This window comes from Filicampus tigris, chromosome 12, assembly GCF_054856515.1.
Source record: "Filicampus tigris isolate MCC_2025a chromosome 12, RoL_Ftig_1.0, whole genome shotgun sequence".
NCBI lineage: Eukaryota > Metazoa > Chordata > Actinopteri > Syngnathiformes > Syngnathidae > Filicampus > Filicampus tigris.
The window spans coordinates 15,072,017-15,099,085 of record NC_141228.1 but is presented as its reverse complement, the minus strand read 5'-3'; the positions used below and the strand labels follow the sequence as shown (position 1 = coordinate 15,099,085).

Below are 27,069 nucleotides of genomic sequence, written 5' to 3'. Positions count from 1 at the left end.
ACAGCGACGATATGCAACACTGTTACTATGATGATACATATTGAAATATTAATAATAAGAGGTGCAACAATCGACTGACAACTATTCGATTACACTGGCCAAGAAAAATATATATTTTAATGCTTTCTGGGTAATTTTGGGCTGCTGATTCCCTAAATGACATCTGTTTTTTTCTTCTTTTTTTTTTTTTTTAAATTGGCTCTACATTTTGAGATGTTGGTATTTTTGACAATTATTATTGATTGATATTTAATATGCTTGGACAGTTTACAAGATGTAATTTGATCGTTACTAAAAGTAGTGTGTTATGCTTTGACATCAACTGTTTTTGCATTGCAAAAATCTGTTTGCTTGATTTTCACATGAAACATGATTTGCATATAGAAGGTTCTTTGCGAGAACGATTGCATGAATGAGGCATCTATACACATCATCCTACGCTGACATTTAATATGGCGGCGACGTTCACGTACATTTGATGTCTAAAATCCTATACAGTGGCAGCTCACCCCCGTGGAGCTTTTGGACAAGTCCGTGCCGAACTGTGCCGGGCCGGCGGTCAGCACCACGCGGCCGAAGAACGGATGCGAGATGATCTGAATGGCTCGGGGAGGCAGCTGCTCCTTCTGCTGCTGGCTGGAAAGCTCCATCATCTCCTGCATGAAGCGGACGCCATCCTCCGCCGCTATGGGGCTCACCGCCTACATGTGAAGGAGGCGATGCGAGAGAAAAAGTTTCATCAGCTCTGAGTGAATGAACATATTAGCTTACAGCGCCCCAACTTAGAAGGTGTCACTTGGTCGTTTCTAGTGAAGTGAAAACTGTTTTTAACAATCAAGATTCTGCCATGCATGAAAAGGAAAGGAACTTCATACAACCAGTTTATTTTGTTATGCTGTCTTTATTTATATATCTACAACTTTTTTTGCAGGGGGCTGGAATGGATTACCGTCTACCCTTGCTATTTGTGGGTGATTAAGACCGATCCCAACCAAAAATTGCTAAAAATCTGCGAGTAAGGGATCTCAAACTTTATGACTTACAATGTCATAGATTTTTTTTAGAGCCACCAAAGACGACAAGTGACGATGTTTACATATTGCTTTGTTTGTGTTTACATATCGTCGCTCTCCTGTGAAAACACGTACATTTTTCTTTAAAAAAAAAAAAAAAAAAATTACGTTAATGGGGTTTACGCATTACAGACATCCCCTTAACGTGCAAATTTTTAAAATGAGAAAATTGGGAATGTGTTTTTCACAGGCAACTATGATATAATCGTAGTTGTATGAATAAATTATATACACGTATTCAACTTTTGTCCGAAGACACCACAAATGAAGATTTTAGTTTTAGAAAATTCAGCTTTAAAAAAAAAAAAAATCATGTCTTTGTCTTGCAGCATACACAGGAAGCCCACTAACCTGTTTTCTGGCTTTGATCATGCGATCTTCTGCTGATAGCGGATTAGCATTAACATGATTATTAACCATTCTTTACACTTGTATGAGTTAGGAATGTTAAAACATTGCCTTTACAGTTAATAAAGGTTTTACGATGACATCCTGACTTGAGCCTTAACATATTTCATCAAAATGTCTCCCCCGGTGCATACCAAACAACATGACATCACCACCGAATCATCCTTATCCTTCATAAAGACTGTGAGTGAGTCATGTCTCATTGAACTACCAGAAGAATATTCAAAGCTGCACATGCCAGCATTTCTTTGTGTACCTGCGTCGCATGCTGTACCAGCTGCACCCTGCCATCCTTCAGGTGGATGAGGCTGACGCCCATCCTCCTCAGCAGCTCCAGATGTTCCGGGTTGTTTGCCATGAAGTCCTGGGCTCGCAAAGGAGGGGCTCCCATGCCGGGCTCCCTGGATGGAGGATCAAACAAAGATGAAGTCAAACCCTCGCAAATCACAATTTGCGGTTCCTTGTCTTGTATGCGTATATTAAAACTGATTTTTTCAAAATCGCTCAGCCCTAACCTTACTTACTCAATTTTTTTCCCCCTTCACTCACGCAGCAGACATTTTGAAAACTTGCTCATGCCTCTAAGTTTAGCTCATAGACCAAGTTTGCCTTTGTACCCACTGAATTAGGACATAAAAGACCTGTAAGGAGCAGGACGCGGGCAGCTCTTGTCCACGGCGCTCCGAATCGGTTCCCTCAGGTTACGTGGGAAGGCTGGGTCAGGGAAGAGGAGACGCGTGTTGGGGCAGGTCCAGTCAAAGTTGGAGTCATCCAGCTCCTGCTCTAACTGCGGTATCTTGACCACACAGCCTTGGATTAGAACGTAGTATGTTTGAATGCCTCTTGCTAACGCTATCGGGGACCGTTACCGTTCGATTTGGCGAAACAGATGAAGCGTGAGACGCTGTGGAGAGTGACAAGGGCAACAGATGCGCTTCGGTCGTGAAGATGTAGTCTTCCACGTCGAAGCGTAGGTCCTCCGGGTCAGCGAAGAGCAAGAAGAGGTACTTAAACATCTCGGCGAGAAAGAAAGAATCCATCCTATGAGGTGAAGGGTTTTATCAGCACAAAATTTGACATTGCCAACAGTTTGGCATTTCTTATACCCAACCTACAAATCCATGATAGACTAGTTTCTATCACTTCTCACCGGTCCTCGTGGCTGCCGGTCCGCACGTCCTTCATGGCAGCGAAACCGCATGGGACCCGGGCGAAGCGGTTGAGGTTGTCCATTATGGTGCGACCCGCTTCAAGATAGTACGGGTCTCCTGTGGCCTGCGGCGAGAGAACATTTTCACTTATTCGAGCGTCGTATTTTTAGCCTTATTCCATATAAAGCACATGTCCTGTGATAAGATAATCTGATTTGAAATGAATCTTACAACATTATGCTTAAACATAAATGGATTCCATTTTACTTTTTTTTACAGCCGCGCAGCAGAGCAAAAAAAAAAAAAAAAAACTTTGGCTGTGCATTGTAATGAAATCTTAAATTACAACAATTCAGCTGCATTCTGAAGGTAATAAGACATCTGCATTGACTTTCTTTTTTTTCACCTTGTAAAGGAAATAAGTGCTCTCAGCAAACTCTGGCCTCAGAGGATGCTGGGCCCAGTGTACCCTGAAATCAGTAGTGAAGGCCTGCGGAGACGAGAGTGATAGAGTCAGTGCACCATTGCAGCATTCTAAGTGGAACTTTAATAGATTGGGCTGGAATGCACCAAAAGCCTCAGGCTGTCTGTCAGGGTTATCGTTTCCATGCAAGGACACACGAGGATTTCAGAGTGTATTTAGTTTAGTTTCATTAACCAGTGCTTAACTTGTCTTCACGCTTGTATGATGTTCGTAATGTTATTCAAAACATCACCTTGCAGAGTTGCAGTAACCAAGGTTTACAATAGTGTCAGTTTGCATTTGGAACAAATTAATTTAGATGACAGTCTTTCCTACTGGAGGATTTTGAAAGAGCAGTTTGACTTTTAAACCTTGCACCTCACGTTGGGTGAGGTTAGCAAAGAGCGCTTGGTAATGAAGAATATAAACCAGTTTGTCGTGTTCATATTCACAAAGTAATGATGACAAGCTTTTTGCCTACACTGTGGATGAACTTTCAGATAAAGCCCAATTTGTACCCAACTCAATATTTAAGTCAGACGGGTTACCTCTGGTAGGAAGTTGTGTTTTTTGGTAACTTGATACAACATTTCATGAGTCTCAATGGCTGGCCGGATGTCTCCCTTCAAAACCTGGGAACGTCAAAGAGGAAAAAACGAATGAATGCCCCTCGCCCAAAAAAAACTCAACATTCCACACGACCCAGTCTGACCTGCAGACCAGGGAAGAAAGCCAGCAGTGAGTCCATCCAGGTGCGAGCAGGAAGCAGAGGTTTGTGGATGTGCACGTCCAACAGCAGGGGAGGCTGGCTTATGTACTTCATTATGGATGCATAGTGCTGAGTGGGAGGATAAAACAGTCTTATTTTCCACTCAAAAAAGCACAAATTACACAAAACTTGGCAACATATTTGCTCAAAAAAGTGGTTGTGCCACAATGAAGACAATAGGTGCATAATTTGCTTTGGAAAAGTCAACACCTCATCTCATCTCAGTTTATCTATTATACACGGTTGTTTCTATTGTCAGGCCATAGCCTTGTCCAATTAGAAAAAGTGCTTTTCTGCCATCTTGTGGCATTGATAAGGGAATAACAAACCTTTTTCAGTGGGTGTTTACAGTCAAATACTCCCAGATCTTTGCTATATGCAGCAGGGCTCAGTCACTATCCCGTGCCAATAGGGGGTTTCATACTGTTCAGCTTATCCATAAAAATAAAAATGTTGTTCAACATTTCAAAATAAAAGTGTTTTTTTTTTTTAATTCATCTAATTTCTACATTTATTTTTCTCCATTCAAATCATTCCAACTTTAAACTGTTAAGTTCATACCTACGGCAAATTATTTTTTTACATTTTCAAAATAAATGACAATTTGATTTTTCCCCCCCTTTAATTTCAAAATGTTTTGACCGATTCAAAAATTCCAATTATACACTGTTCAGTTTATTTATTTTTTTCAAATTTTCTAAATATAGGCCAACAATTGACTTTTCCCCCCCACTAATTTCTACATTTTTGCCCCATTCAAACCGTTCCAACTTTAAACTATGAAGCTTATCCCTGTCACATTTTTTCCAAACATTTCAAAAGTCAGCAGTCCCATTCAAAATTTCCGCAAGAATTTTCTACTGTTTACTATTATTACCTCTCAAAAAAAAAAAATGCAAATAAATGCCCCCACAACGCCCCCACCTCCTCAGAAAAGTACTGGGAACTAAACGCCAACGACAACTATACACAGAAATAACATAGAAACAAACTACAGCAAGGTGAGCACCCAAACAAGAAGACATACAATATAATCAATAATATAACCCTGTGTGTTATCAGGTTGCTAAGCAACTGAAAAAGTGCACAGTTTTTATGTGTTATGCATGCTCACAATATTGAAGCGCTGAAGAAACTGGTCATCTCCCAGAAGAACGTAGGCCTTGAGTAGGTATTCATAGTATGAGTCAATTCCGGCTCCAACTCCACTATCTAGAAACAAAGCGTGCATCAATCTTGATGTGAGTCATCGCATAAACAAAATGATTTTTTCAACTCTTCCGTCCTTTGCACAAAGTAATCTTCCCATCTCTCGCCTTTATTCTGCCACCAGCTACTTCCCACCTCATCTACTACCCTGTGCTCCTCTCACCCCGGCGGACCCACTCTCCTGAGTGGATGTTGATGGTGGTTCCCACCAGATTGCTGTTCCTCTGCCTCTTCTCCCAAAGAAAGTCCAGAGCTCTCCGGGCATGGGCCTGCAAGTGCGAGAAAGGTTTGGTTTTTCCCAGAGAATAAAGAACGTGCCTGTGAGTATTCTTAAATCGTCTTGTTGACATTTGTTCATTTTGCATTGTTCATTAGCGTTAAGCTAAAATGAATTTATCGTTTAAATACATGGGTATTCCTTTTGTTTTATGTACTATAATTTGACACAAAACTTCAAATGGCAGTAGTGCAGCCTCTTTTTTGGGGGGGGGAAGAATTGCTCGGTATCTGCCAACTGCTGCTTATTGTTAAACCTATTGTGTTGTCGCCCTCCGAGGCTGGAATTCTGCATTACAACAGTAGAACAAAGCCGTCGCTTTAATAAGACGAAGGTAAGGGCCTGGATTTGCTGATGTGGGTCCAACCTCAAACACAGGATCCCCAGTGAAGCGACTTAAGGCAGCAAATTCCAGGATCATGGTTCCCGCACATGCCGTACAGGTGTCCGTTTCTGTGCCCGTCCGCGTCTCAGGGCCCCTGACGCCAAACTTCAAGTTCACCTGTGAAAGAAAACAATCTCAATATCTTGCCACCTCAAATGTTTGCCTCTTCTGTAACCGATGCAGTGCCTAACTTAACAACAAAACAAAACAACAACAAAAAACAGGGGGGGGGGGCAGCATCAAAACAGCTGGCGTTTCTCACCCTGGGGTAAGGAAGGCCACTGCTGGTGTTGAATGCTGGCAGCAGTCGGAGGCCAATGTCTTTGGCCATGTGCAGCAGCTCGTCCTGGTACCACAGCATGTGGTGTCCTTCTTCCTTCAGCATCACAGCCATGGAGTGAGCGCCCAACAGACCCCTGAACAGCAGAAACTCTGACTTAATTTCCTCATTGAAATGAAGAGACAGCCTTGAAACATTTTTTTAGTTAGGTGTTTTCAACTACGTCTTTTGTTTTGTTTTTATGGAAATGGACAGGGGAAAAGTCTTAGCCAACTCTGGTTTGATCATTTAGCTGTATAAGTAGAAACAAAGAGGCCAGAAGACGGCAGCATTGGATCTCTTTTGGATTAGATTACAGTGTGTCATAATGTCTCCGCAGGAATGTCTCCTAAAACATGGCGGACCCTTCGAAATATGAGCATTACAAGTGGCTTGTGATTGATCAAAGTGTTTGTCACATTAAATATACAAAAGGGAGAAAATATGATGAAGATTATCTAAATTTAGAATTAGAAGGGATGATGTAGTGTACGTACTTACATAAACACACAGCCATGCATGGAACGCATGCACGCACATACACACACTAACTACTACTACTACTACTACTGTAAACTTTGTCAAATGTAAACTTGTTACACTGGTGAATATTTGTAAATACATTATTTTGCCATTAAAAGCACATTTTCATTGTTGCTGTTGGCATTTTACAGAAGTAAAGGGCTGTTCACATGTTTAAGGCATCACCAAAGCAAAAATTATTAGCATCTAATTCACTGTTGTGCTGAAAGATATCTTTTTCACAAAAAAAGCTTGTTTTCTGTGTTCTTTTGGTCCACAAAAGGTGATTTGGGTAGTTTCTGTGTTTAAATAAAACACAATCTGTGAGCCTTGAAAGATCAGTCAGAATAAATTGGATGGAAGTCAATTGAAAATACATGCTCCATATTTTCCTTACCCGAGGACTCGAATGTTGGTCTCAAATACTGACACCACAATGTCATTGTCCAACCTGACGTCTGACAGGACCCTCCTGACCGCAGCCTCAAACTCCACTGTCTTGTTCAAAAGCTGTCAGAAAATAAAACAATAGTTTGGGTGAAAAGGCACCACGACAGACATATTGGCCACTGTTCGGTACGTCAAGCAAAAAACGTTGGGGACTGCTGATTTAGGAGTATTCGTTATGCAATACGGACACATGCATGTCTTTGTAGGAACATATAAAACAGAATGCATTTTTGTGCAATTTTATCCCAAAGAAATAAAACTTGTGCTTACCACAAGAGTATCCAGAGTGTCTATGAGGGTCAACGAGAACCTACAGGAGATAAGGGTTCACCCATGAAAAGACATGCATTGAAATAGGGAAATAACACAGCAAACAATAGTAGTACTAAAAATCACACAACGTTTTCAAAATTAAAAATATGTTTTTATTGCGTCGGGGTATCTGCGTGCTTACGTATGTTAATCATTTCTTAAGCCCGCTTTGATCAAATTTAAAATCTCTCCTTCACGATATGCGAGAAACTACAAGGATTCAATGTTGTATGATCCAAATATTTTCAGTGTATTTTTCATGTATTGTACTACACTATAGACAATAAGTATGAAACCATATGAAGAAAAGAACATGCATAAAGGAACAATGCCAGTCAGTCCAAACTTGAACCAGAAATTGGGGATATACTTTGTCCTGCCTTTACTGTCACTACAAAAACATTCGGAAAAATAAAATACTGGTGTTAATCAATTGTGCTGTTTTCAAGTTGCAAAACAAAACAGTTTGTTCCAAAAATAGCCTTGAGTCACAGTCCTTTTCCCTTTTTTTTTTTAAATAATGCAAACCTGTTACTCACACAATCAGAAAAAGTTTCATTTTTTTTATTATAAAGCTAAGTTTGTTCTTGACCAATTATCATAGAAGCTAACACAGCTAGCATGTACTCACACATTAGCATGGATTTACAAACCTTTTACAGTAATTACAGTAATACTGAAATTGTATGAGCATTCAAATAAATGTTTTCTTTATTATGCTTTTCAGGTGCCTGAGTCTCTGTTAACATGACTGCAGCGAACACAGCACATGAAATCAAATGTCCAAAAATGTACCGATGCGCGGTGAGCTCAATGAATCAAATCGTATAATGGATTTTAACCTGTTTTTTTTTAAATTGAAAACATAACAAAAAAAATCTAAAATACATGCCTCCAATTCTACAATGACCAATATCGTCACTGTCCTGTGAAAAACGTATGTCCATTTGTTTCATTTTTCTTATTTTTACATGAATGCTATTACCACGTTACAGACATCGCATTAAAGTTTTTGTTTTTTTTTTTAATCCAAAATTGGATATATGTTTCTTTCACAGGACAGCGATGATATACTGTATTGTATTCTTCGGTTCTTACTTTCCGAGGGCATCGTCCACGTCACCCCGGCTGGGTTCCAATCCACGTACTCTCCCTCTGCATGTTAGCGGCATCAGCTCGTCGGCTGGGTAAGCATGGTCCTTGACAAAATGGACAATGACAATCACTTAGTGGATATAGCAATCATGGCCCTGACGACTGACAGAATCACGCCCAGCCTGTCTTGCGTGTGTAAGCTGAGATAAGGTATGTATGAGGCGTAGGAAAAAACATGCATAGCAATTTTATTTTGTTAACTAACTGCTAACATTTAGCACATACCTTATCCCTTTGCATGCAAACTATGTCCTTGTCTGGAACATCTCGAGAGCATAAAAATCTCTCCAAACCGTCATTCATGCTCCTGCCAGTGTCGCCATACAATTAAAGCTATGACCCACAAGTGGCAGTCTTTTGTTCTCCTCCTAAAATAACATTGTATTATTTTGCAATAATTATCTTTATTGCAAAATAACACAAGAAAAACTGAAAACTTAAATGTTTTGCAATAAAAAAAACAAAAGTTATAACGCAATCTTCAATAATCTCATGATGTCCCTTGGCGGACTATGTTATCTGGTAACCGACCGGTGGTTGTGTTGACAGCTAAATGCTATACTGGTTGACACTTAAACAGTTGTAAACAATTCAAGCCACTCACGATACTCCCAGCAGGTGAGTGGATGTGAATTAGCCAGCTAAAGAGCTTTAAATAATGTTGATGAATTGTGAAAGCTCTGCCATGAGCATCTCTCCCATGGTGTCATTCATGGATGTTTTTTGTTTTGTTTTTTTGGGTCGGGGGGGGGGGGCTGTTGAAATGTAAGGATGGAAGCGTTTTAAAGGGACGAGGTCGGACGGGGACTTTTATGAAAATAAGGACGGAGGGAAGATGATGGAACGGTGCCCAAGTCGCGGACTGAGGCCGGAGGAGAAACCGGTAAATTAGGGTCAAGTGCCCATCTCTGATGTTTAATTTTGACAGCACAAAAAATATTGAAAAACTTATAAGTCAGGTCACTTGTAAGTTGAGTAAGATTTCCTGATGGACAGTCTGACTGAGATGGGAATTTTTGTTTTGACATCTGAGAAATCTAAAGCGATGACTTACCATGTAATTCTGGTACGCGTGGTCGAACATCTCTACCACTTGATTCCTTTTGAGAGGAAAGAACAGATGTGTATCTTTAGGGAAAGTTGTCGAATTTAAGCATGATTAAATCACACTTTTTCTTGAACTCACCTCAACTTGAGCTTTTCCTCTCGTGACATGGCACGTCCCAGGCTACATAACGCCGCCAGCAGTGTCAAGACGAACAGTGCCGATGGCATTGTGGCCATATGTGCAGTAAGGTATTCAATTTCACTTTGACTATCGATTAGTCTCTTGGCATTTTGTGACAATAGCAACTAGAAACTAAAACTACTACACAGTGAAGCCTCAGCCACTTGCATGCCATCTCCCTTGTCAGTAAATGACTAACAATGTTGTATATGTGCCATTTCACTGGTTACAGGTGCTACTTATTTGCGTTTCCATGATGTCATCCGGATCTACTGGAAGCAGGATGTGTGGCACGTTGCCCAAATACATGGACTTATATGATAATATTTTGCAATTTATTAAATGACTGCAGAATTCCTGGCTGTGTCAACTTGCCCGGAAAGCAATTAAAACCCACTGTCACTTACTGTACAGACACACACACGAAACCAAAGGTTGTTTACTTGCTGTGTGCAGTAATATTCAAAAGGCCCATTTAACAAATGAGGGCAAATAACTGTAGTCCTTTCCAAGGAGTTCTCAAACCGTCAAAGACCTACCAGTCGATCGTAAATGTTAATAATTGACAGCTCTTGTCTATCTGGTTTCCTCATCACAGTCCAAAGAGTCGTGCACTTGCCATAGTTTCCTTAGTCCAGTTAGCTTGTCGCTAGCCGGTATGCTAACTCGCCGCGGACACGGCAAAAGCAATTGTCACAGGAAAACCATTAAAAATTATTCCATCTGGTGAAAAGAGGACACCAGTGGCGAGAGGTTTAAAGTCCGTTGAGGTGGAGCAAAAAACTGGATTTCACACGAGCCGACTTCAGCTGCTTTTTTTCCCTTTGGGTTAGCCTGCTGCTGCCATCTTAAAAAGGTTCGACAACATCCGCTTCCTGAAAGGTGTGTTTACCCGAGTTATGACTCTCAGGTTGAAATCGTGAACATTTTTCATGACAAAACTTCAACGAAGCCAGAGTAAATATCATTTTATTTTCGTATGCGCTTATTACTAAACGTATCTATTTAGAATTTGATCATTCTTCTCAATTTACACCGGCATGTACAAAGATTCGATGTCTGACAAATCAGATTATACGATGCCTTTAGGGTCACTCCACAAAAATAGGAAATAAAGCCTCTTTAGAATCGGAATGTTATTCATGTCGCAAAGGAAGGCCGATGTTATAAAGACATACACTCACACTTTCCACTAAATTATAATTTAACACTACGAGAATGTAAATGTAACTATTAAGATCAGCCCTCCCCGAAATCGACGTATCACAAAATTCCAATAAGTCACATTTTAATTGAATCGTGTAAAATTAAACGTGATAACCACCTCACAATTGCATTGTTTGAACCGTGATGGCTTCTTTTTAGGACTCCAAACTACATTTCCCACAAAGCTTTGCGCTCACTTGACGCGTTCACGTGAGAGACTACATACTCAAACTCCCAAACCAAAACATCAGACATGATCATAATCCGCACCCGATTACCTCTGAAGTACAGTACTTGACTCACACTCGCAGGGAAAGGGACGAGTTCCAACAGGTAGGCATTAGCTGGCACTTTGAAAAAGGGATTTACACTTTTCGATCGCTTATAGCTAACATACATGATCGTTTACGTTGCGAATTGCTGTTGAATTATTTTAATGCCAATGGTTTTATGAGTAGTATTATGTTACAAACACATACCTTTTAGATTCACATACAAGTTATTTTGTAAAACATTGCTGGGGAAAAAAAATCGTGTTTTTGCGTTATTGTATAGCATTTGTCATTTTATTTCATTTTTGCACGTTAACGTGGACCGGTCAGCTATGGCTCAATCTGCTGAGAAGAAATTGACTGGCCTGGTTGCGGCCACATTCACTCCATTCACCTCCCAAGGGTACGTATTTTAAAATAAAATAAACCCAATCAATCACTAAATATATTATACTGTATATATTCAAATTAGAGAGGGTGCCCCAAAAGTCACAATACACCTAATTTTCTCTTCCATTTCAGGAATGACGCCATCAGCTTTTGGCAGTTCACTTTTTGTTAACAAATCCTTTCTTTACTCAGGAGTGATTCTAGGAGAGAGGTTTAGGGGTGCTGATAATTTGAGCGCCAGAGCACGTCCTACAGGGGCATTCGGTCGGCAGGGGAAATGGGGGTTTCACATTTTACTACTCCAAAAACACGCACGTGCACACATATTCAGAAGAGAGTTTCAATAATAATGGACAACCAGTCAGTTAGCTAATCAGTAGCACGTTGGCTTTAATATTAACAAATTAGCTTGTCAAAAGTGTGCTTCTCATTGCAATTACAAAAAAAGTGGTACTGTCTGACTACCTGTAATATTTCTTATCTAGAAAAAAAGTCTTCTAACTCCTAACAACATAAAAACGGAAGTTAGGCCTGGTAATTATAATAAATGTGTTTTTACTGAGTGGTAGAAGTAAAGACATTTGACAGATATTCTTGTTTTAAGTAAGGTAGGGTAAGGTACTCCATGTGGAAGGCTTGGCTGGTGCATTAAACCATTTTTGAGGCAAAAGGGCTGTACTGTATTTTTGTTGATAAAATATTATGTTTCTACCAAGTACTGTATGGCTTTAACACTTCCCTAGCTTGTTAAAAGGGTCGTACAGCAAATAACATCTTGAGATCCCTCAAATTTTGGGGATGCTTGGATCATCTTAGGGGTGCTTTAGCAACCCCCAAAATGGGCTAGACACGCCGTTACCCTTGCCCCACTCTAGATCGACCATCACAGTTTTTCGAGATCACCTGCTCGAGGAGTTCCAAAATTGTTTTTATCATTCATGAAGGTATAAGGCCTTCTGCTTTGTTGTTTTCAAGAACAGATCTAGTTTTGAGAAACTTGCCCTAAATAGTTGAAATTGTTCTTTGCGTTGGAGTAGTGTGACAGCCATAAATCTACTCCAACTGCGCCTAAAAACTCTTTGTGATGCTGCTCCGCTGTTAATTGGTGAGCTATGGGCAAGGGTGGAATGCTGAAGCTTTCAAATACTGATGGACTTACATTTGTCCAAATGATACCTGAAACCAAATAGAAAAAGCAAGTGTAGAGTGACTTTTGGGATACTTTGAATATGTCATGGTAAGATACAGTCAGATGACAAAACAACAGGGTGTTAGAAAAAAAAGATGAATAAGCAGTCTAAAAAGAGGATGTCAGCAATCACATTTTCAGGCTAAGAGAGAAGTTGGTCTTGTTTCAGAGAGGTTGATGTGTTGAGGTGACCCTGTTAATTTGTCACTCACTTGTATCTACAAATTGGTGACAGCTTGTAGATGTCTTTTTGCCAAATTTGGGGGGGCTGCATGTGTTTTCCCATAACAGTGAAGTCAACCTATCAGAGATTGGACCTTATATTGACTACTTGACAGAGAAGCAAGGTGTAAATAGCATTTTTGGTAAGTGTACACATACTATAAATTGTTCCTTTCAGTACCTATCTGGTGTGTGTGCTTGTTCCCGCCTCAATTGGCCATGTCGTCACAGCTCTGCTCGCCATATTAGCATAACCTGTTTTCTTAGTTTGTCAAATTTGCTTTTTAAACTGTCTGTAAAGCAAGCAGCAAAATTTGCATCTGGTACCTGAGGCCTCAGCGGGGCATTCGAGTTATTCCACCTTTTTAATGCCACCACTGTCATGTGAGGAGCGGAATTTGGAGACCCATTTGCAGATATGACACGGAAATTGAAGATTGCAGCAACTGCAGAGCAACTGATACATCACGTAAACAACTAGTTATAACAAATTAACAACCACTGTCACGTCACAATCCGCAGGCGCAGGATTTGTTTGGCAGCACTGGTTGTATCTCAAGTTGCCACTGTATTAATGTTTTTTATAACTGTGACATGATACCACTGGTATCACGAGGGTAAGTCTCCTCTGAAGGTAGGGAAGAGGAAACATTATCTCTGATGTTGAAATCAAATATCCTGCCCCGAACAAGGCCACTCATCATTTTCTTGTGGGTCAAATTCTGTGCCTCCTCTTTAGCATCACATGAGCCTGCAAAAAAAAATCTTCAGATTTTTGCACATTTTTCCTCTCTGCTATAAAGTTAAACAAATGCTAAAGGACAAAATGTTCGAAAACAGTCAAATGTTCTTCCCCAACAGCTCAAATTTTAGTTGAGTAACCATTAAGGCCACTCAAAAAGTGATATTTTTATTGTTGCATGTGTTAAGGGATCCAAAAAAGACATTTTATTAAAGATATGATTTCTTAGATTAATCGGTTACTGTATTTTATTCTGCCATCACAAAACTCAAAAGGTGGCACTTTCAGCTAAAAATTGGACAACGGTTGGCTTTGAAAAAAGGTGATAAAGCACTCAGTGGGATACTGACGTTCATCTTGGCCTACTAAATGTAACAACAGTGAACCAGTTCTCTAACATTTAAAAAAAGCTTTTAAAAAAAATCAAAAGTAACATTTTTGTTATTGTATTCTTCATCAATAAACGATACCCTATTGACTGGAGAGATGGATAGAGTAGCCAAAAATTGGACCCAAGTGTTATGTTATTTTGGAAAAGTATGACTTAAAGCAGAAATCAACCCAAACATATATTTTTCAAGAATATTTTCTATGCAAGCCCACTAGTTGATAAAAATTGCATTTGTGGAATAATTTAATTTTTAGCCATCTACGGGGGCGGCCATCTTGTCACTTCTGTCAACTGAAAATTACATCACAGCTACCCAGTGCTCAGGTAACGACCAATCACGGCTCAGCTTTAGAAAACAGGCGACTGTGATTGGTCGTTCCCTGAGCCGTGGGTAGTTGTGTTGTCATTTTCAGTCGACCGAAATGTCAAAATGGTCGCCCCCTGAGATGGCTAAAAACAGGTGGATTTTGCTGCTTAACTCATATTGCACAAACGCACTATTAATCAGAATGCCGTGTTTCAACTAGTGGGCCTGCTTGGAACATGTTCTTGAAAAAAAAAATGTTTGGGTTGATTTCCCGTTTAAGTAAAAGTATGGTTCTCAAGTTCCAAGTGTAGTTGTTGTCATCTTAAATGCCGAGGTTTTTAGGCAGACACAAATGACAGCACTTGACATAGCTTAGTCCAGCCATTCATTTTCTTTACCGCTTACGCTTACTCGGGTAACGGATGAGCTGGCGCCTGTTTGTAAGGTCACTATAGATTTCTGCTGTGTTTCACACAAACGAGTCAATTTGAGGCCGTTGTCGCGTGACACGTCCCTCTGATGAATCAGAGGTGGTTGCGCAAGCAACAATAAATCCCTGTAGATAAAAATACAGGAAGAGCGCAGAATGTAGTTCAACGTATTGGAGCAATTCTACAGGGTGACCCAAAATAAAAACAAGCCCCAACTTTCAATAGACATAATTTCTTAAAATTTTCAACATTTTTACAGAATCAAATGCACCTTTAGGCATAAATAGTTCATTGTGTTTAGAACATCGCATTAAAACATTATACTCATTGGCCTCTTCTTCTTCAGAAATCCATTTCCAAATTTGCAAATCCACATTTTTCAGGGCCTGTTTTTCTTCTTTTTTTGGGGGGGGGGGGGGGGGGCACACCCTTTATTTAACAAAAATACTAAAGTAAAAGTAAAAATTATCTTGCATTAAAACTACTCTGACAAGTAGTTGTTTAAAAAAAAAAAACTTCAGTAAATGTAATTTAGCAAATGTAGCTCTTTACTGCCCATCTCTGGTTGACTGTTAATTACTCTTGGGGCGCCTCCTAGTGGAAAAGCAGGTGTTTTGTTCGCTTACAGTATCAATTTGTCTTGCTCTTTTTCTGTTTCCTGTATTTGTTGACCACAATGTTTGGTTCTCTCTCCCTATCTAGCCCAGTCACTTTTTACCTTTTGAGATGCGCTCTCTGAATCCCGCGTTAGCCTGTAAAAAAAATAACCCGTACTTGCTCGCAGTGAATGGCACCACCGGAGAGGGCATGTCTCTCAGCGTCGCCGAGAGGAAGTTACTGGCGGAGGACTGGTGTCGGAAAGCCAAGGGAAAGTAAGTCTTGGCATGGATGCAGGAGTTCAAAACATTCAGAGAGTGAGCATTATATTATTAAATACATTTTTCCCCCTTGGGGATCAACGACATTTTGTCACATCAGCAGAATAATTTTTTTACTTGGGCATATCAGCCATTTTCCCCAGTATTTGTTGCTAGGCAGCATTTGTAGGGCATAATTGTTTGTGATATCAAGTCCAATTAAAAGTAAATTCAAAGCAACAATTTGTTTTTATAAATGTGCCCCCACAAGTTATAAGACAGTCTAGACATAATATTGCAAGGAAAATGTTTCCATTGAATTCCCCTTTTAAAAAATTAAATTAATAAAGTCAAGCAAACCTGTGTCTAAAAACGTCACTACGAGAAATATGAGGCTTATTTATTTATATCAAGATTTAATTATTACTGTAATAAATAGGATTCGCGCATTGAAGCAAAACAACAGTGCTACACTCAACTGTGTCCTCTTTTTTTGTACAGAATGGAGCAGGTGATTGTGCACGTTGGCTGTACCAGTCTCAAAGATTCCCAAGAGCTGGTGAGTTCCCCTTATTAGTGTTCATTATAACCACACGCTTGAAAGAAATACAACAACTGCAATTAATTCACAATCATTCACACATGAGATAATGACTGTGCAGAGTAGAGGTGTCTTCACTGGATCACTGGGATCACTGGAATGCAATGTCTCCCTTTGGTCGCTGGGCCATCAATGATGACTCGAATTAATTCGAGGGCCCAACTGATTAATCAACCAATGTTTGGGCTTTTAAAATTAAAATTAAATCATCATAAGACAAGGATAAGACATTCGCCCACCCATCACTCCCCAAAGAAAGCAGCAAAAATATTCAAAATTTGGCAGATTTTTTTTCTCTGTTGGTAAGGTTAAACAAATACTCAAGATAGAACAAAGTATTGTAAAATTTTAATTAGTTTAATTCATTATATAGGGTGACCCAAAAAAATGGTAATTTTTGAATGCATTCGTACAGGAGGAAGCCATCTACAAGATGCAATTCTTAAAAGAATGGAAATTCCATCATTGTTTCTTAAATGGCATATTTTAAGATTTCAATTACTATGAAGAACATTTTTCTTCCATCCGTCTTGGTTTTATTGGGTTGTTAAAAGTTCTAGGGTTTTTTGTGTCACCTTGTATATATTTTAATTAATCGTCCAATTAATCAGTCACCAGAATTGTATTCTTCCGAATATTGAATTGGCGACAACCTCCACAAATCCATAGCCAACATTCTGATCCCAAATTTTAAATTATTTTTTTACTTTGCCTTGCCCTTGCCTTGCACGTACATTTAAAACAACCACTTAGCTTTGGTTAGGAAAGCTTACAAATGCTAACACACAATTCAACATGCCAAGCCACCAATATTTGAACACAAATTGTGGAGCAATACAAGTATCTGGATAGCAATACTCACAGGCATATTTTCTTTATCCTCTGCGAAGAATGACTAATATTACTGCAGCTTACTGAGGAGTGACCGTCTCAATGTATATCCATGTCTGTATTATACTGCCCCCAACTGGCATACATCAGAAGGAGCAGCACAATGTCCATTGAAATGAAGCAAAAAAAATGTCGAAAACTGTATAATCCTTTACGTTGTACATGTCATTACTGTATTTTTTATTTTTATAAAGTGCAATGTCACAGAAGGCTGTTTTTCTTAAGAGAAAAAGATTACTCGTATTTAAATTAGATCATTAGACTTTGGCATTAGCGTGGCAAATCATAGAGGCTGAAATATACATGCATGTACTGGAAGTAGTACAGCCAAGAGAAACCCTATGAAATGAGTAGACGAGCCAGTTGGGAATAAATTATTACAATTTCCTGGAACAAATAATATAGTTGAATGTTGTGCTTTTGATGGTTTGTTCAGGCTCGCCATGCTGTTGAGATCGGGGTCGACGGCATAGCAGTCATCGCTCCCTCCTTCTTCAAACCTCGCTCTGCAGGTATGCGCGGCTTTAAGCGGAAAAAAACGCATTTAAGTGTGGTTGCATGTGAAAAGTAGAAGAGAACCAGAACGTGCGCATCTTTTCCCTTCTCAGAGTCGGTGAGGGCATACCTCCAGAAGGTTGCTGACGTGGCTCCGACTGTGCCCTTCTACTACTACCACCTTCCAGCTCTTACTGGCGTTAATGGTGAGTCTTGTTGTATTGCGGAAAACACTTCTCACAAAAAGTTAATGATGTTGGGCTTTGGAGTGAATTTTTAGGACGAACCTCAGATGTACAATCAACTTTGCTGGCGGGCTTAGTTTGACTTTCTCTTAAATTTTTTATTTTTTTTTTTTAAATGAAAACACTCACAAGGAGCATGGTGTAAAAAATCCGGAGAAAATTTGCTTTATGTGTAAAGAAAAGCGCTTGGAAAGAAAATTGTGCCATCACTGGCAACAAGTACACCAAGTTTCATGAAACTGAACTTGGTTAAAAATTTTAGATTTTTTGGGGGTGATTAATGACCCCAAACCACATTTGTATTCATTATAAGCTAAGAGTCTATTTTCCATAATTGAATGTGTCTTGCCTTCTCTAAGTGCCAGCAAGCGACTTGCTGGAAGGCATCGAGACGGCCATTCCCTCCTTCCGAGGAGTGAAATTCTCTGGGAGCGACCTGATGGACTTGGGCCAATGCATCAGTCGCATTCAGCCCCACTGGTCCATCCTGTACGGCGTGGACGAGGTCCGCTGCGCTCACACCACATGACCACACCTCCGCCTCCTTTTGGGCTAATCGACTTCTCTTGTCCTGTCATGTAGCAACTGTTGGCAGCCCTCGCGTTGGGAGCCCACGGAGCAGTTGGCAGGTCATCTTTACACCATACGCTACACACAAAAAAGTTGGCGATATTGGGTTTTCTTTTCAAATTTAGTATGAACTTTAAATGCACTATATATAACCTTTACATACAAAGATACAAACGATGTGAAAATTGCATTTTAATTCCATTAATTGTTCAGCCCTAATTCACCCTCATTTGCTCTCCTGCAGCACGTACAACTACCTGGGAAGTCACATGAACAAGCTGTTGTCAGAGTTTGAGAATGGCAACCTTGTGCAGGCCAGGAGCCTTCAGGTACAGTTTGTGCAGTTTTTCCATCCAATTGTGGTTCTCAAACTGGCCGTCCATGTCGCCGATGCACTTTCAACAGTCAAACACAAAAATGCAAAATGAGAACACTCACAAACAGCTGCTGTAGGCCACTACTCACATCCAGACACACATTTCAAACCTGATTCTAGATTACGACATCACTCACTAGGCCACGCCCCATAAAGGCACCATCCAACACATTATAAAACAAGTTTCTTTCCGGTCTTTTGTTTTTATGCAATATGGTGCTATTTTTCTTCATTACAAGCATGGAACGTTAAAAAAAAGTCTTTTGAGGGGGGCTGGACCCCAAACGTTTGATAACCTCTGCAACAGCTTTCCATTGAAAAATGCTAATCTCTTTGTCCTATTTTATTTTTCCTTTTGAGCAGTTCAAGATGCAAGAGTTCATCAGTCATGCTGTTAAAGTTGGTGAGTTCAATTTAAATAGGGCATTTTATGCCTTGTTTTCAAATAAGTATATGGATATAATAAATAAATGCAGTGTGTTAAAAAGTAATTGCATCTTGGTGCTCCAAGATGGCGGAAAAGCATATTTTCTACATGACAAGGCTATGGCTTGCTAAAATGAAGCGCCATCCCTCAGTTCAATGTACCGAGATGCCACCAGATTGCGCCAAAAGAGTTTTTCAGGGAATAATGAGGGATAGCCCCCCCCCCAAAAAAAAGAAACCCTACCCATATAGGTTATGTGGAGATTGACTGTACGGATACCTGAAAAATGTGATTAAGTACAGTAACAAAGTATTAGTACTTGATATTTTTTCTCTGTGGATGTCTGTCTGCTTGAAATTTCTTTCTGGTGGTTGTCAGGATTCGACGTGGGCGTGAACAAGCAGCTGATGAACGAGGTGTCAGGCCTGCAGCTGGGTCCTCCTCGCCTCCCCGTCATGCCATGTCCTCAAAGCCACGCCGTGTCCATCAAGCAGAAGTACCAGCACCTCTTCTCCATGCACTGATGTCACCGAAGCACTCCTACCACTCAGCATTCATCAACTGTATCTGTGTCTTCAAAGAAATATGCGTTATTATTACTGTATTGTTGGAATAATCAAGGGATTTCTTCTTTTACTATATTAAATGCAATTGTATGTTTGTATCGTGTGTTACAGTATGTCATGTGTTTTTATTTGATCATCTTCCGATATATATGTTAATAATTAATCCGTTCATGTTGAATTTAATACCTGTATAAATGTGGCACCGCTTCCTCCTGTTGCCCATTTGAAAGTATGCACATTTTTCTCAGGGAACTAGCAACTCTGGAAAGCCGTTTGTGCACTTATTCAATGTTCTTGATATCCAGGTACTGTAACTAGAGCTGCGAACAGCTATAAAAAGCCCCTGTAGCCCTGGCCACGTTGGGGTACTGGCACTCCATTTTTTTATCATATAAACCTGAGGTGTGTGCAAATTTTAATGAATTTTCACACATGTTGAGACCCTAATCTGTGGTCCCTTCTGAAGGTGTTCTTTCTGCCTGAAATTGGATTTTGAGTTTTTCCTTGGATGTGCCATTGAGTCATGTGATGTTGCCAATTTTTGTCAAATGTGGGCCTGTGAATGCCTTTGAGATTCTTTTGTGCGTAAGGGCTATACAAATAAAATTAGCTTCATTTAACTTTACTCTTGTATTTTCTGTAGTTTAAGTCCTATTAGCTTTGGTTGGTTACAGAAACAAACAAAATTGATACATATGCATAATGACTCTGCCAGGTCAACAGCAAATTTGAATCAGTGATGGCCTTGTTTGTTCCTAAATGTATTTTTGACGCTGATTTTAAAATGTATTTACTTTTTTCTAACATCGTTGTTGTTGTTTTTTTAAATATTTTCATTTTTTTGTTTTTCAGTTTTACATATAAAAGCTTGGGCCATACAGATTACCATGCGTTGTAATTATTTATAGTTAGACCCGTTAATGGCCATAAAATCCCAAATATTAGGGTTCTTTTAGCAGCGGTTGAACTTGGCATAGATGTCCATATATATTTGTGTTAATATTTATCAATTCTTTCTGACATCAAGTTACATTAAACGTTTTCTACGGAGAGGAAAAGGCTCAATGTCCATAAAATCCTAAATATTGGGACGATCGTTCTAATATTTTCAGAGGTTGAAGTGGGGACAATAAGTGGCGTTCAGCTTTTTACATTAAACGTTTTAGACTGTCCCGATTCATTTGTCAAAAAATAATTAAGAATAGGAAGGAACAATTATTTCAGTTTGGCAGTCGCTGCTCAGGCCTTAATAAAGACACGAGTGGGAAATGTGACCACTTTACAAATAATGAAGCAAGTTTTCTCCAGCTAAACACGGGTTGGGAAATTCACGGAAACTTTCTCAGGATGGAAAGGTTCCGGCTGACGACATTACCGGAAGTGTTACGTGCCCGGACCCGAGGGCTGCTGTGACGAGGTTCCGGCCAGCTCAGCGTCGTCACGTCATCTGTCCTGGTGGTCCCTTTTCTACTCGGGCTCTCTCCAGGCTGTCAAAATCAACAAAACCCGAAAGGTCGTGTGCCGTTGGCTGACAGGATGGTGCTGCTGACGATGATCGCCCGGCTGGCCGACGGCCTGCCGCTGGCTGCCTCGATGCAGGAGGACGAGCAGGTTCGACACAACGCCACTTTGTTTCTTATTCCCCTCTTTTGGGTTTTGTGCGTTTGTGTGTCGCGAGCGTACGCAAAACGCCTCTGCGGTATCGTCAGTTAAGACGGGAGCTCCGTTATTTCCACGTGTGCAGCTTGGGCACCGTTTAAAAGTCCTCCTGCTGCAGGCCTGTTTATTTGCACATCGTCAAAACGATTTCTGTCAGAATCAAATACGAATATGACCTAATCCATAATAAGGATTTGTGGTACAACCCTTGCGTTGACTTGAAACAATTTCAGAGATATTTGTGCAATGTATTTGTGCATACTTGTGTATAGCTTGGATTTACTTGTATTAAAATATTATTTTGATAATTGAAAGAAAACTTTAATTTTTCTATCCATAAAAATCTTAATGAGTATTATGTTACCATTATGTATGTTTAATAATAATCATTATGATCTTATTATTTATGATTATCATTACGATTATATATCAATATAACTATTTTTTTGTGTTAGTAGTAGTGTTGTGTATTGATAATAATCATAATCGTTATGTTGATAACATTTATTATGTTATTGTGTATAAGAATGATCATCATCATTGTCATTATGGTCTTATACATACACAATAATATACTGTTGTATTTTAACACTTCTCATCAATTAACAAACAGAAGGATCTAAAATGTATTAAATAATCATATCGTGCCAATATGAATAATGTAAATTAATGCTATCGTTAATAATTGTTATAGTCTTAACATTAATAACATTAAATGTTTTATGTTATAATTAGTTTTTATTATATTATTGGTCCTCTCCCAACTTGAAGGTTGTGGGTTCGGTCCTCAACACTTGTCACCATGTCAAAGTGCCCTTGAGCAAGATACTGAACCCCCAGTTGGTAAATAAAATAAGATAAGATAAGATCAACTTCACTGTTCCAAATTGGAAATTTGGCTTGGGCTCACTGCCCACAGCTGCCAGTACAATAGAGCACACATAACAATCACACGAACACAAATAAACAACCTAAAATTGCACATTTCTCAACAAAATAAAAGGGCATGGCAACACATACCAATGCCATAAAATCACAAATGATAAAATCACAAATGAAACCGTGTTCAAGTGCTTTGAGTACCTAAGGTAGAAAACTATGAAAGTGAAAGTCACCAACCCCATATTGTGCCATAATAATAATAATAATAATAATAAAAATAATACTGAAGATTAATTTTGATGTCATTGAAAAAAAATGGAACACTCTTCAAATAAACAATTTTGAATCCGCTTTTTCTTCAACTGACTTGATGCATACAATATTGTTGTATTATCTAGAAATGCCTCCAGATATTATTCATTTACCCAAATAGGAGTTGTTGTTTTCCATCTTGTGATAAAACAGCAATAATTAAAAACATATTATTAGGGAAGTACCATGCACTATAAAAATGTTAGTTCCTTTAGAAAGCTATTCCTTGCCTTCTTCCACTATGACTCATAACCATGACTGTCAAATCGTGTAATCCTGTGTGATATTTGAATTCATACACTGTAATTGAAGTCTAACATACTCTCCTTGCTCTCTCGTTTGCTATCAACAAGGGAAGCGAAAAGGTTTGTTGTTGTTGTTGTTTGCGCCTTGTGTCCCAGCATCCTTTTTGTGTTGATGTGCTGCGATGCTTTCGAGGACACTCCCAAAGACCAAAGGCTGACTGTGAACTATTTCTGATGGTTAAAAATAGTAACATACATCAGTTCAATGATCAGGAAAAATGTAGTAAAGGCCTGGGATCTGTCAGCCCAATCCTATGTGACATCATCTTGAAAGACTGTGCATATTTTATTGAAAAGCTGAGTAATGTCATCTACATGGCATCCTCTTGTGTTTTTATGTGGGGCAACTGCGATGCATTCAAAGACACGCCAACAGCTCAAATGCTGACTGTAACCTATCTATGGTTGTTTAAAAAAAAAAAAAAAGTAGTACAGTACATACACACTCATACTGAGCAGCCTATTTGTGTTTATATAGTGCTACTGTGATGTATTCACGGACACTCAAAAAGACCAAATGTGGACTGTAAACAAAAAAAACAAAATGTGCATACGTGCACACAGAGCATCCTATTTGTGTATGTGCTGCTACTGTGATGTGTTCAAAGACATTGGGACCGACCTAATGCATGAAAACTTATCCTTAAAATTAAAATGACAGTGTTATACACACATGCATGCATGCGCAGACACACACACAAAGCATCATATTTATGTTTACGTAGCGCCACTTTATGTGTTCAAGAAGGTTCCAAACAGTCAAATGCAGCAAAACGATATAATAGTAGCACATACACACACACAGTCCCGTATATGTGCTGCTACTGTGACGTGTTCAAAGACATTCCGACAGGAAAAAACATGTGATATAAGTAGTACACACACATGCGCACAACATACTGTTTATTTATGTACTGGTACTGCGATGCATTCTCCTCCGATAATGTAAATTCAGTAAAACATTTTGATAAAAGTAGTACACACACCTACTTGTTAATGTGCTGCTACTGTGATGAGTTAACGTAGACTCGGACATACCAAATGCTCTAAAAACAATAATTGTAAAAAAGAAAAAATGTTTTTAAAAGCTTATCCACCTGCAACTATTTTAATAATTGATTAATCTGTCAACTATTTTGTCAACTGATTGATTAATTGGATTTGAAAAAAAAAAATCTATCCCTTTATTTAAAAAACGGGATACTATTTAAAGTTGACTGTGCAGAAAAATGCAGAAACTAAATTATTATGATTAAGTTACTGTTATGATCTGTAGTATGTCAGTAAATAGACAAAAACGTTAACCTAACCCTTCCCAATGTAAAAGCAGATTATTTTGCAAATGCCTTATTTTGGGGGGAAAAAAACATTGCTTTTATGAAGGACTACAGAAATCCTGTATACTGTTGAGGGCCTTAAATTCTGAGTATTTGGACAACTTTTGATTACGGTATCAAAACAATCCTATTTGTTTTGACGTGGTGCTATTGTGACACATTCAAGAATGCTCCGACAGCCCAAATGCAGGATAATGTGCTAAAAGTCCCAAAGTAAGACAGAAACACACAATCATCAAATACAAGTAGCACACATGCCATATTCCAATTTTTGTTGATGTGGCGCTACTGTGATGCGTTCAAGGCCGCCAAGCACGCGTGTGCTATGTGTTGCAGTTGGGCCGCGACCTGCAGCAGTACCAGAGTCAAGCCAAGCAGCTTTTCAGAAAACTCAACGAGCAGAGCCCCACGCGCTGCACCTTAGAGGCCGGCTCCATGTCCTTCCAGTGAGTCGCCGCCAACAAAAAGAATAAAAGTATCCAAGTATTTGTACTTGGCTACTTGCCAGCGGAGTCAGTTCCGTCATGATGCTGCTTGCTTTGCGGGCAGCTACGTGCTGGAGAAAGGCGTGTGCTACCTGGTCCTGTGCGAAGCCAGCTACCCCAAGAAGCTGGCCTTCGCCTACCTGGAGGACCTGCAGGCCGAGTTTCACGAGCAGCACGGCAAGAAGGTGCCCACAGTCTCCCGGCCGTACTCCTTCATCGAGTTCGGTAAGTGCAAACTTTCAATACGGGCGTTTACAGGCCGGGCTTATTAATTTGATGTTGTATTCGTGTAGATAAACTTGGTTTATACAAATTCGTTTATTTTTATTCATTTGTCTCGTTAAATAATTGGTTAATTGATGTTATTATGAATTTAAAAAGATTCGTCAAAGAAACAATTTTCTTTTTATTTAATAATTGGCTAATTTATCAGCACTTTATAAATGAATAGTAAAATAAAAAAGATGCTATTATTAAAATAAATTGACTTTTTTTTATTGATTAGAATTAGACTAAACATGATTAACCTAAAATTATGATGAATTATTACTTGAATAGTGGTTCATGAATTATTATTGCATTAATAAATAACATGAAAGAATATGCTTGAATTATTTTACAATGAAAAAACATTTAATATGGTAAAAAATATTATTAATGAAATACATCTCAAATGAATTATAGAATAACTCTGTAACTATGATCAAAATAAAAATAAGCATATTTCACATGGGCAAAATGCATAATTTATTTAGAATTAAATGTATTGTAATTAATACAGTTAAAGTATTGCATTAATTATAATATTTTCATTCAAATAAGCTATTGTATTTTTTTTGATTAAACAAGTAATTAATATGAATAGATTCTGATACTAAATAACAATTTTTAAAATTAATTATCTACTCAACAATTTTTTCATTAAATAACTGGTTATTTATTAAATGTCATTTTATAAAAAATGAAGGGGACAAAATTCAAGGCTACTTGAAGATTGGACACTTGGCCTGTCCTTTTTAGATAATGTCATGATATCATCGCCGCCTTATCACTTGGATCATATTGCAGAAAAAGTTTTATTCTGAAAAAGTACATTTTATATTATTGTAAGTAGCTGTAACATAATGTACAGTCCGAACATCAACACTGCGCTTAAATCTCAGGAGAAAAAAAACAGTACTTTGAATTAAATTGCTTTACAGATAAATTCAATTTAGAAAATATACCTCAATAAATGTTTCGGCTCCAAAAGATTCAATGAAACTCTGCAGTGCACTTCAAAGTGAAATACAACTGAACTGCACTACCAAATTTGTACTAAAACCTTCAAAGACAGTGATTCTGTCACGTAGCACTTGAGTAATGGAACATACTGTGTGTGTCAAGACACGTACATCCAAAAGACCAAGAAGGCCTACATTGATAGCCGGGCACGGCGGAACCTGGGCAGTATCAACACAGAGCTGCAAGATGTGCAGAGGATCATGGTGGCCAACATCGAAGAGGTGCTGCAAAGAGGAGAGGCGCTCTCCGGTAAGTCACCTACTAAAATATAAGCTTATGATAAAATTTGTGCTTCTTGCCGTAAATTGGGTCACTCGTATCTTACGGCAAGTAGAGTTCGATACAGCACTTGGCCAAACTCGATAAATTTTCCTCTTTACTTGTGCTTTCTCCTCCCACCAGCGTTGGACTCCAAGGCCAGCAACTTGTCAAGCTTGTCCAAGAAGTACCGCAGCGACGCCAAGTACCTGAACACGCGCTCCACGTATGCCAAGCTGGCGGCCGGCGGCGTTTTCTTCATCATGCTCATCGTCTACGTGCGCTTCTGGTGGCTCTGAGAAGGCAGGAGAGTGCAGTAGTCTACATCCACTTACACACACAAAAAAAAAAAAACAGTACCCCCTAATAAGACTTTAAGACAATGGCACTTTTGCAGAACGATCAAATAAGGCATGACGGATTTGGGATTAGTGGCCCCGCGCGGGAAAAGTCAATGCGTGGGTGTCTTGAAGGTGACCGTGTGCAAATAAGAGGAAAAACCAAGGGACTTCTGTTGTGAGTTTCCCAAATCTTGCAAATGCTGCTTAATATTCTCTTTAATACTGTGTAGTTTACACCAAAGTGGGTTTTGGCATTCATTGACGCTAGAACATGATTGATTAATAAAACCCTCACGGTGACACCATC

General features: G+C 39.1%; 3 protein-coding genes and 1 long non-coding RNA gene across 8 annotated transcripts in view; 2 read left to right on the top strand and 2 right to left on the bottom strand.

Moving 5' to 3' along the window:
- Nucleotides 1-10,609, bottom strand: part of edem3 (ER degradation enhancer, mannosidase alpha-like 3) — an 18,554-nt gene extending 7,945 nt beyond the window's left edge. For 2 of the 3 annotated variants that reach the window (XM_086048191.1, XM_086048192.1), the window contains exons 1-17: nt 9,680-10,609; nt 9,548-9,593; nt 8,437-8,537; nt 7,297-7,336; nt 6,974-7,086; nt 5,998-6,151; nt 5,718-5,852; nt 5,237-5,342; nt 4,979-5,076; nt 3,808-3,933; nt 3,644-3,727; nt 3,039-3,122; nt 2,632-2,756; nt 2,351-2,522; nt 2,123-2,277; nt 1,738-1,882; nt 510-701 (exon numbers count right to left, since the gene is read on the bottom strand). In XM_086048191.1, the coding sequence (XP_085904317.1) occupies nt 510-701; nt 1,738-1,882; nt 2,123-2,277; nt 2,351-2,522; nt 2,632-2,756; nt 3,039-3,122; nt 3,644-3,727; nt 3,808-3,933; nt 4,979-5,076; nt 5,237-5,342; nt 5,718-5,852; nt 5,998-6,151; nt 6,974-7,086; nt 7,297-7,336; nt 8,437-8,537; nt 9,548-9,593; nt 9,680-9,777 (1,974 nt within the window). In that variant the 5' untranslated portion in view covers nt 9,778-10,609. The remainder of the gene's footprint in view (nt 1-509; nt 702-1,737; nt 1,883-2,122; nt 2,278-2,350; nt 2,523-2,631; nt 2,757-3,038; nt 3,123-3,643; nt 3,728-3,807; nt 3,934-4,978; nt 5,077-5,236; nt 5,343-5,717; nt 5,853-5,997; nt 6,152-6,973; nt 7,087-7,296; nt 7,337-8,436; nt 8,538-9,547; nt 9,594-9,679) is intronic. The other variant, XM_086048193.1, reaches the window with a different exon arrangement.
- npl (N-acetylneuraminate pyruvate lyase (dihydrodipicolinate synthase)) lies at nt 10,310-20,519 on the top strand. Of its 3 annotated transcripts, none has more exons than XM_086048196.1 (12): nt 10,310-10,603; nt 11,530-11,602; nt 13,070-13,143; nt 15,656-15,743; nt 16,230-16,287; nt 17,657-17,732; nt 17,829-17,921; nt 18,320-18,465; nt 18,543-18,589; nt 18,775-18,859; nt 19,270-19,309; nt 19,712-20,519. In XM_086048196.1, exons 2-12 carry the CDS (start codon nt 11,532-11,534, stop codon nt 19,855-19,857), a joined length of 924 nt encoding a protein of 307 aa, XP_085904322.1. In that variant the 5' UTR covers nt 10,310-10,603; nt 11,530-11,531; the 3' UTR covers nt 19,858-20,519. The 3 variants fall into 3 exon arrangements, with proteins under 3 accessions (XP_085904322.1, XP_085904321.1, XP_085904323.1); XM_086048195.1 differs by lacking the exon at nt 10,310-10,603 and adding an exon at nt 10,730-11,260; XM_086048197.1 differs by lacking the exons at nt 10,310-10,603; nt 13,070-13,143 and adding an exon at nt 10,730-11,260.
- On the bottom strand, nt 18,250-21,614 carry LOC147138649 (uncharacterized). The gene is made up of 4 exons (XR_015089092.1): nt 21,275-21,614; nt 19,653-19,906; nt 18,788-18,925; nt 18,250-18,608 (listed from the first exon to the last, which is right to left on the bottom strand). It is a non-coding gene; the product is annotated as an uncharacterized LOC147138649 (long non-coding RNA).
- Nucleotides 21,278-27,069, top strand: sec22bb (SEC22 homolog B, vesicle trafficking protein b). Its single transcript, XM_086048198.1, has 5 exons — nt 21,278-21,510; nt 24,731-24,840; nt 24,944-25,104; nt 26,266-26,412; nt 26,566-27,069. Exons 1-5 carry the CDS (start codon nt 21,436-21,438, stop codon nt 26,718-26,720), a joined length of 648 nt encoding a protein of 215 aa, XP_085904324.1. The 5' UTR covers nt 21,278-21,435; the 3' UTR covers nt 26,721-27,069.